General features: G+C 36.9%; 2 protein-coding genes across 2 annotated transcripts; one reads left to right on the plus strand and one right to left on the minus strand.

The window, feature by feature from the left end:
* Positions 1-962: 962 nt before the first annotated feature.
* Positions 963-3,343, plus strand: LOC117637682 (leucine-rich repeat protein 1-like). The gene is made up of 7 exons (XM_034372650.1): positions 963-1,317; positions 1,420-1,552; positions 2,056-2,127; positions 2,447-2,590; positions 2,701-2,772; positions 2,883-2,954; positions 3,072-3,343. Exons 1-7 carry the CDS (start codon positions 1,230-1,232, stop codon positions 3,148-3,150), a joined length of 660 nt encoding a protein of 219 aa, XP_034228541.1. The 5' UTR covers positions 963-1,229; the 3' UTR covers positions 3,151-3,343.
* A 260-nt stretch (positions 3,344-3,603) lies between these two features.
* On the minus strand, positions 3,604-9,441 carry LOC117636723 (uncharacterized protein At2g33490). The gene is made up of 11 exons (XM_034371376.1): positions 9,101-9,441; positions 8,621-8,693; positions 8,201-8,275; positions 7,506-7,567; positions 7,348-7,416; positions 6,956-6,984; positions 6,660-6,867; positions 6,322-6,564; positions 5,735-5,788; positions 4,173-5,216; positions 3,604-3,892 (listed from the first exon to the last, which is right to left on the minus strand). Exons 1-10 carry the CDS (start codon positions 9,212-9,214, stop codon positions 4,218-4,220), a joined length of 1,926 nt encoding a protein of 641 aa, XP_034227267.1. The 5' UTR covers positions 9,215-9,441; the 3' UTR covers positions 3,604-3,892; positions 4,173-4,217.
* Between the last annotated feature and the right edge of the window lie 366 nt (positions 9,442-9,807).

A 9,807-nucleotide genomic window follows, 5' to 3' on the forward strand; every position in this document is an offset into this window, starting at 1 on the left:
CCTAAATTTTTTAATATATGTATTTTTTTTTAAGTTAAAAAATATAAGGGTCCAAATAAAAACGAATTCAAATCTTTAACAATACAAGGCCCCATATTTTAAAACTAATAATTTTTTTTTGGAACAACAAATATGCAATTAATCCAATCCTTCATGAAAAATGTTTAGTTCTTCTAATTTGATGGGTTTTTTGTTGTCAATAATATGATGGTTTTCTATGATTTATGTAGTTTAATGAGACTCCTCGGTTGGTTTGTTATAACATGCATGTGTATTTTCTTAACAATAATTTGAGTAATACTATATTGAAGCAACCAAAAAAAAAATCCTTGTTAAATTATGATTGCATACAAAGAAAAGGGGGTCACATTTTAATTTTTGACCCTAGGCCACTCAAAAGTCAAGGTCATCCATGTTGAGATGGTGGTTTTATGTATTGTGAAGGATTTTCGGATTTGTTGCAAATTTGTATATGTTTTTGTGTGTTCTTGTGGAGTTGCAGTTCCTTCACCCCTCCTTGGTCATGGTGGTGATGTACCGTTCTTCATGAGGCGGCAGTGGCAGTGGTCCTTCAACGTTTGGTGGGTTTTATATTTGTTTTGAGTTTTATGACTGTAGCGATCTTCGTGTCTTTTTATGTTGCATTTGTTTGAACTTATTTTTTAAATTCACTGTGATTTAATTGAATTTTGCTTTTTATATTAATAAAACTTGATTTAGAAAAAAAAAATTTGGCAAGCAAAAAAATATGCATCGATCAAATTTGGATGGCCATTGGCACGTGGAATAGGAGAAAGAAAAAAAAAAACAGAAACAAGAGAGGCAGGTTTGTCTCGTTGACAAAAAGATAGGGGCTATCTAATGGACACAAGCAAGAATATAACTGTGTAGATTATATAAATAATATAAGAAAACAATACAAGACCCACGCCATTTAAATTTTGGTAATTACTGTTTTGGTGCAGAAAGGAGGAGGAGGAGTCCTTTTCAATGGGCTGTATAAATTCCCCCACCAAAGTTTTGATTCCTTGCTTCCTTGCTTCCTTGCTTTGAAGAAAAGAGGCAAAACAAACTCTCTCTCTCTCTCTTTCTCTCTCTCTCTCTCTCTCTCTCTCTCACACACACACACACACACTCTCTCTGTGAAAGTACCCATAAGCATCTTGAATCTTTTAAGGTCCACTGAGGCTTTTAAGTTTCAACCCCCACTTTCAACTAAGCTTCAGAAAATGGCGATCTGGGGTTTGCTTCATCTTGTTGCTGCTGCTGCCCTTGTTCTCTCCTGCCCTTTGGCACCCACAAGTGCAAACTTAGAAGGTATACAAACATGCACAAGTGTCCCTTAAGTTAATCACTATCTTAAGTATATTATATGCAACTCTCCAATGTGTTAATGTTGTCTGTCTGTGGATGAAACAGGGGATGCTCTGTACGCGTTGAGAAGAGCTGTGAATGACCCAAAGAGTGTTCTGCAGAGCTGGGATCCCACCTTGGTTGATCCCTGCACTTGGTTTCATGTCACTTGCGACGCTGATAATCGGGTCACACGACTGTAATTCATCTCTTCACTTTCTCCTCTTTTTTTGAGTTGTTTAATGCTTTGGTTAAGATTATGTGTTTATTTTCTTCTTTTTTAGCCCAAAGGATTGTGTTTATCTGCTCTCTGGTTCTTAGATTAGATTCTCCAAAATATTCTACTTGGTTTACATTAATTATTAATGAGCTAGGTTGCTGTTTTTGTTTACTTATAAATAGAGTATAAAATATATGGAAGTACACTGCATTTCGTTTTTATATATGATTCATTCCCCCTTCCTTGGAAGCCCGTGATCAGGCGGCTCACACACAGTTCAAAAGAAATTAAAAAGGAAAAAAAAACAGAACAAAGAAAAACCATGCTCGTTTTGTGTGCAGTTCAGCTTCTTTTGTTGTTCTTTCCCTTCTCTTTTTGTATTGTGCAAATGAAAAAAGATTGATATGAAGTTGTTTGGGTTGTTTGATTTTATTTTGTAAAGATGAAGTAGTAATTAGTGTAGAATAAAATTGTATGCGCAGAGACCTTGGAAATGCAAACTTATCGGGCAGTCTAGTACCCGAGTTAGGGAAGCTCGAGCGCCTTCAGTATCTGTGAGTCTCCCAATTCCATTTACAGCTTCACTGTTTTATATTTTCTTCCTCTTTGGCTTGCTTGTCTCATTCTATATATAAAAAGCAAACAAACAAACAAGGGTTCAATGCTTTATCACTTGAATTGTTGGCTTATACGGCAACAACAGTGGACACATTTATGATCAATCTCACCAACCCCACCAGCCAGACAGCCCACCACCGTCGGATTACAAATGATCATGCATCTGGAATTAATATTGTAAGAGGAGCATTTAGTTTAGTGACTGATGGCAAGTATTGGGTTGGTGTGTGTTTCTCTTGTTATATAATATAATAGGGAATTGTACATGAACAACTTGATGGGTTGTATACCAAAAGAGCTTGGAGGATTGAAGAGCCTTGTGAGCTTGGATCTCTACCACAATAACTTCTCTGGGGCCATCCCACCCTCCCTTTCCAACCTCTCCAATCTTAAATTCTTGTAAGCACCACATCACATCACTCATTTTTCTCTCTGCCCTTTTTGATTAATAACTTCTTTACCCCTTAATTAGCAGTACGCTCATTTAATCAAGTGCTCCTTCCATGCAGGAGACTGAATGGTAACAGACTGACTGGAAGAATTCCAAGGGAACTTACCAAACTTCAGAATCTGAAGATCCTGTAAGTCATCTTCATAACCCAACATTTCCCTTTAATTGCTTTCTCCACCTTCCTCTAATCTCATCAGGTTACATTAAATTAAAAGTAAATAAATAAATAAACCTGTGCAGTGATGTATCCAACAACGATTTATGTGGTACTTTCCCAACCTCGGGCCCTTTCTCCAAGTTCTCAGAGGAAAGGTGATTAACATTTAACCATTCGCATGTGCAAATTGAATTAAAAACTTTGTTTCTGTTTGTTTAGTTTTGAGGTTTGGTTCTTAGTGGGTTGTGTTTTTATTGTTTGTCTGGATGTAGTTTCAAGAATAACCCAAGATTGGAAGGACCAGAACTGATGGGATTTGTGAGATACGATACCAGTGGGAGCTGCAAATGATGTGTACCATTAATATAGTATATGCTATACCTAAAAGGCAACAAAGGGTTGCCAAAATTCCATCTCCACTTGTATTTACATTGTCCATTTTTCTTTTTCTTTTGTTATGAGACAGCCTTTTATGTTTCACTAATGTGATTACCACAACTTACTACACCATTGGCTTCTTTAATTCACCCAAAGTTAAAAGGAACTGTTACTGTAATTATTTCCATCAAATCTCCAGCTACCTCAAAGCAGGTTCTGTGTAAACTAAGCCAAGCCTCATGGTATAACATATGCGGGTAGCCAACACAGATCTTCCTCCTCCTCACTTGGGTTTGGATTTGTATCTGATATCTTAAAGAGCACTTGGGCAAATTCTATATCAACCATTCATTATGGAAATTTCTTTACCAAAACGATCAGAAAGTTGGGGAAGATGATAACAAGAGAGGAAAAACGGGTGGGCTATAAGGGAGAATGAGAATTATTAACTATTAATTGCTGGGGACAGTTACAAAATTCCTCAGATGATGGAACAAGATGGCAATTATTTTACAATTTATGCCATATGCCCAATAACACAAAATAACTAGCTAGTAAAAATGGCAATAAACAACTAACAAATATCATGGACAAAGATATATTTACATTTGTGCGCCTCTACGAGTGGAAGAAAACACAATCTTTCTCCCCCCAAAACAATTTGTTGCCTAGTTAGAAACAAAATATCACCACGAAATGAATAATCCATCCCCACCTGCATTCAAAAAATATATTTTTCCACTTAGAAACAAAGAAGTTCCACGTCCCAAAAGTACATAAATCCCATTTATACAGCCAACAAAACGAAAGATTCTTATAATAATCTCCCCAACTAGTTACCTAGATGTTAAATGTATGATCAATTGATATCTACAAGTCCCTAGAAGTTTATTTTCGGTAATGAAACACATAATAGTATTAGTTTGTTAGAACATAGCCTCAACATTCATTTTTAACCTTAATAGAAAGAAACAGTATTTGAGTGTTCAAACTACCTCTGAATTGAACAGCCCAAATGACAATGCAGAGCTGGCTGACCATCACTTAGCTGTGTTAGGTAAGGCTAGTGGACTCAAAGGAGGTGAACCATTGTCTTCAGCCATTTCAGGAACAGGGGAACCTTCTCGTGGTTCGGTTACATGAAACTCCATAGCTCCAGGATCCCTCGAGGGTATAGAGAAACTACGGGCGACGGTTGGAGGTGTTGGCAGAGGAGCTGCTGTAGGTGACACCACTGGTTTATTTGTTGCAGATTGAGCTGCTGCTGTAGGTGAAACCGCTGGTTTATTTGTTGCAGATTGCATTTGTGTTCTAGGAACCAAGGGAGCTGAATGACCAACTAAACCCAGAGGTCTTGAAGACTTAGAGGTTGAACTAGCAGGGGGCCTTGGAAGCTCATGAAGCTCACTTATTTTAGGCGAGGACATAAAGGTAGGTGAAGCACTTGGGGATACTTTAGGCGAAGATGACAGAGGTTGAGACACTGGATTTCGTAATATAGGTCCAGAAAACATTTGGTGGTGATCTGAGGAGATGGGCTTGGAAGCCCAATGCTTACTTGTCAATGGACCAGAGAATGCTTGTCTTCTTCTTTCTTTCGAGTCAGAAGCAGCCAGTGGAACCTGCTCCGAAAACAAATACCGACCTGAGAGAGGAGGGGGTAATCGATGCGATGCAATATTATTGTTGCTCTCTTTGAGTACTGACTGCACATTCATAAAATTGATTCCAGAAACTTTCTTATCTCCCATGGCTTTTTCGTTCTTTGGTTCCAAAGGTGATGAATGCCACAAATTCTGCGTTCGCTCACTTAAACTTGTCTGTACAGTGTGGGGCACTGGATTATCTGATCCCGTAGAAACTGAACTCTTCTTATCAATTGGTGTAGGTAGTGCATACGAGTGGAACTTTCGTGAGAATGATGGCTGCCTATGTCTCATTTTTTCTGCTCGATCTGAGTTATTTTCAGCAAAAAGTGGAGCTGATTGGCTGACTGCTGTCCTACCCTTAAAGGAAAATGAATTCCTACGGAATCTGTCCTGGTAATAGGTCAAATGATAAGCATGAGATTCGTAAGCTACAACAAATTAGTAGAAACTCAAAGCATCTTCTAGATAAAGTTTTTAAGTCATCCATGTAGGAACTGATCGTAATAAAACGTCTCCAGGTTCTAGAACTGTGCAATGGACTGTATTGTATCTTTAGCATGTGCTGATGTGCAGAGGGGTAAAAAGGCAAGAAAAAAACCAGTCAACAACTAAACTAGAATTAGAAGCTCACGGTACAACCTTGAGTCATACGAACAAGACACAGTTTGACTAGATAAAGGTATATGAACTTCCAAGAGTATAGAGATACCACAGCAGACATTTACCTTCTTGCAATTTATCAGAGGATAGAATAGATAGAAGGATTCAATAACAATATTTTTTTTTCTTTTCAGGCCAACCCAATCCAACTATGCATCTCAAGTGCATTACAAAGAGCAGACTAGAAAGTGTATTACAGACCTGCTATATTTGTGAACAGATGAACTGATTACAGAGTGTATGTTTACCTTGAGAGCTTCCACTTGTGCTACTTTAGGAAAGGTAATGTCCACCGGATCCAACTGCATTAAAGTTGAGGCTGATGTCAAAATAGTATAATATTTATGTCAAAATGTCTCAGAAATTTTAAAAGAGAACACGGCAACAAGGTCCCCATGTCCAAAATAATAACTACTGAAGTGGTTCAGGAATCAGACCCTTCTTGCTCAAAACTAGTTAAGCATTCACCCGGACAAAAGACAAAACCAAAAAAAAAACAAAACAAAAAAACTCCAGTTACTCTTCATGCATCCATCCATATCCCTATAATATCACGCTTGTTGCAAGAATATATTGCATAAAAGTGCTTCTGAAATGACTGTTTTGCGCACTATTTTAAGACTGATTTTTCATACTGTTACTTAAACATGCACGACATATAGCTGTTTGAGAAAGAAAGAAAAAAAATCCCTTTTTTGGGTCATAGCTGTTTCAAAGTATTTTCCTTGGTAAAAAGCTACAGCTGGTTCTCCCAACTCTATTCTGAATTATATTTTAAATGCATTTCAACAGGACAAATGTAGTTTAGTAAAAGTAGATTAAATTGTAGCAAGACCTCCATTGAATTTTGCGATGTAGAAACATCTTGATCATGGTCATGTTGTCCATAGTCAAAGCTCAATTCTCCATCATCATTCACATCGCTATCATCATCGTCATTATCATCATCATCGTTGTTGCCATCCCCTTCATCATCTAGCCCATTGAACTCGTAATCAATATGCTGCTGCTCGGTTACCAATTTCACATGTGGCTCTACTGACTCCACAGATCTAAGTGCCTTCTTGAAGAAGCACAACTGTTTCAAGCATGAAAAAAACAAAAACAAAAAATACTAAGAACAATTTAATGAATTTGAACAAGAAAAACGGAAGGAAAAAGAAAAAAAAAAACCTGAGCAGCATGATGACGAGCTGCCTGTGTGAGAAGACTACGAGATTGTCCTTGCTTCAGAGATTTCAACCGGAAAATAAATAGTGTTGCCTCCTCATCGTATTCTTCGCGAGCCAATTGTATTTGCTGCACAGAAAAGCTCTCTCCTTTTCCACCTCTTGACCTCCCTTTCTCTTTCTGTCTCTTTATCATATACTCATATACATCTCTGTAGATCATGCACCATATGAGAGGACATTCATCTAAACACAGATATACAAATGTATTTATATGAAAACATACGATGTTTGTAATACCTTTTTTCATCACATTGACGCTTCATCTCCTGCATCAACATGAAAGAACAAACATCACTTTAACATATGTAAATGCAATGTTCACACACAAGCACTAACCCTGATATAAAAAGTCTGCCAAGGAAAAATAAAGCATTTGGGGCAGATTATTGTCTAAACAACACTAAAACAGGTAACGGAGAATTAGGAGGAGACAACAATAATCAACCCCCTTCCGTCCTCCCGTGCCTAAAAGAAAAGTGTTAAGGTTTGAAATGAAGAGAACATACAAATGGATAATTAAAACATAGGATGGAAACACCTACAGCAATGTATAACTTGTGCATGAAAAAAAAGTGCCCATACAACACTTGCTATAAGCTTATTAGATCAAAGGGTCCAAGCAAACACACCTCAACTGTTTGAAGTTCATTAAGAAGAGATTCTGATGGAACTGCAATTGTCTGGAAGATATGAGATCGCTGTAATATGCAAAGCAATGAAACTATTAGTAGAGCAAAACTCAAGGAAAGGTTTCTTAACTAGTTTGCATATAACAATAGGGCCTCACATAGCTATCAACAAGTTTGTGGAGTTCAAATTGCAATTTCCCTAGCTTTAGTAGAACTCTACCTGCAAGACAATTAAGGAAAATAAAAATAAATAGTTATATTTCCTGAAAGTGGTTTTTGTAACAACAAAAAATTACTAAATACACAAGGACATAAATATGTACGAGAGAGAGAGAGAGAGAGAGAGAGAGAGAGAGAGAGAATAATGCAAAGATGTGGAAATAGACAAACACATTTGCATTCCTACAGTACTTAAAGAAAACCAAATCAACTATTAGGGTCTAATACCAGTTCATAAATAAAAGTCAGTCAGGATTCACGAACAGAAGCAAGCCTACCTGAAGATTTAATTGATAAAAATAAAAGCATTTGAGATGAGAAAAAAAAAAAAGGAATCACTCTGACTTCCAATGCAGATCCAAACTATGGTCCTAGAACTTTGATATTGATTTTTTTTCTATTTCAAATTTGAAGATTAAAACAATCACCAAGAGCATGATTTCAATATAATACCAGGCAAACATTTTAGGTGACTAGGATGCCAAAGGGAGAAACAAAAATTAACAGGTTGCTTATTCCCCAGGAGACATCAAGGTGACAAACTCAGTCCTCAGTGAAGCACGACTAAACAATACATCACCCACTACTTAAACACAAATCATAAATATATGCATAAGGGAATTTAGAACCTCACCACTTTCTTCATCATCATTTAGTGCAGTTTTCTGAAGAAGACAAGAACCCATTTCCCGCAGTGACTCCGAAAATTCTACAAATAAATTGGAATGTACAAGACTATTAAACTTTGAATTAGCATTCTAAGGATCAATTTTAAAACTCTATTAGATGAATATAGAACCAATTATTCATCAGCTTTTGCTAATAAATGTTGTTGTTTCATAGAGTCCAGTTTATGTGCATTACACAAGTTAGCAAACTTGTTAAGGGTAGTTAATAAAGCTTCCCACTAATAGCATGTAACTATCATTCTCTCCCATGCTGTTTATTTGTTTTGACGATACACAGCACAAGTGGAGAAGGCATACAAATAAGTTCAAAAAATAGACCCTTTTTATATAATATTTTTTAAGAAACAGAAAACAGAAATAGATACCATAAGCGCTATTGGCTGTGGCCGCAGCTGCAGAAAGTAAGCTATCATAGCAGTCCCTCATATCTTGCATTCCCTGTACAAACATGAAAAAATTAATTGCAAATAAGTACAAGCTAAATTATGCACAAACAAGCGCCCGCAGAGACGGAGACTGAGAAAACAAAAATTATATTTGAAACACATGTACCAAGTTGAACATAACAGAAGAGCTTAAATTGACAATTGAAACACAAATTTAGCAAGTAATTTCAGATTAGATCAAGGTCCAGATCCACGACCAAGCCTCAAGCCCTAAATAAACGACTCTGCCGTTGTCAAAACCCTAATATTGTAATTCGCATCCCGTGCAGCCACACGGTGAAAATGAATTCAAATTAGATCAAATTGAGCTCTTTGTACAATGAGCGTCGTAAAGCTTGAAGCTTCCGTTTTGGGTTGGTGTAATCTATGAGCAACGAAATAGAAAAGTAGGAGGCGTACCTGTGCAGCCTGAGCTAGCTCGTCCAATTGGGGCAAAGGCCGAAGATCTCTCCGGTCCTTAGCATCGTGCTTGTGAAGTGCGAAACCTCGCAACTTTCTGAGAGAGGTTTTCATTGCCTTCCTCTCTGTGATTTTGTGGAACGAAACAGACCCAGTAGACCAAAAGCCTCCCTAAGCTAATGCTTTTCTTCTTTCTAACGCTCCCTCTCTCTCTCCCTCTTTGTTTCTCTGCGAATTCAATTCAACCACAGATGGGTATAGACAATGATAAAGAGGAAGAAGACGAAGAGAAGTTTAATATGATGAATGAACCACTTCCCCATTCTGCCATTCATGCTTATGTTATGTTAATCTGACAAATTAATAATTTTATTTATTATCAATATTATATTACATCATCACCACCACCATTTCACTATTGTTATTTAATTATACTCGTTGTTTAATTATGGTTAATCTGAGAATTAGAATTTAGAAGAAAAGATGTCGGTCATTTAGATTTAATTAATTATGTTAGTAAACTGGTCAATTTATATTTTGATGACCAACGAAAAGCGAAAAGGAAAAAAGTTGGTCAATTTGTCTTTGTTTGTTTGTTTTGGTTTTTTATACTAGACAGAAGTGGCGGTAAATTAACTGCTAATGCGAAAAATAAGTACGGTTGACCATTTTTTGGTTGACTCGTCTACAGAGTCACCATGTGCATT

The sequence above is a fragment of the Prunus dulcis genome, chromosome 1 (assembly GCF_902201215.1).
Source record: "Prunus dulcis chromosome 1, ALMONDv2, whole genome shotgun sequence".
Classification (NCBI taxonomy): Eukaryota; Viridiplantae; Streptophyta; class Magnoliopsida; order Rosales; family Rosaceae; genus Prunus; species Prunus dulcis.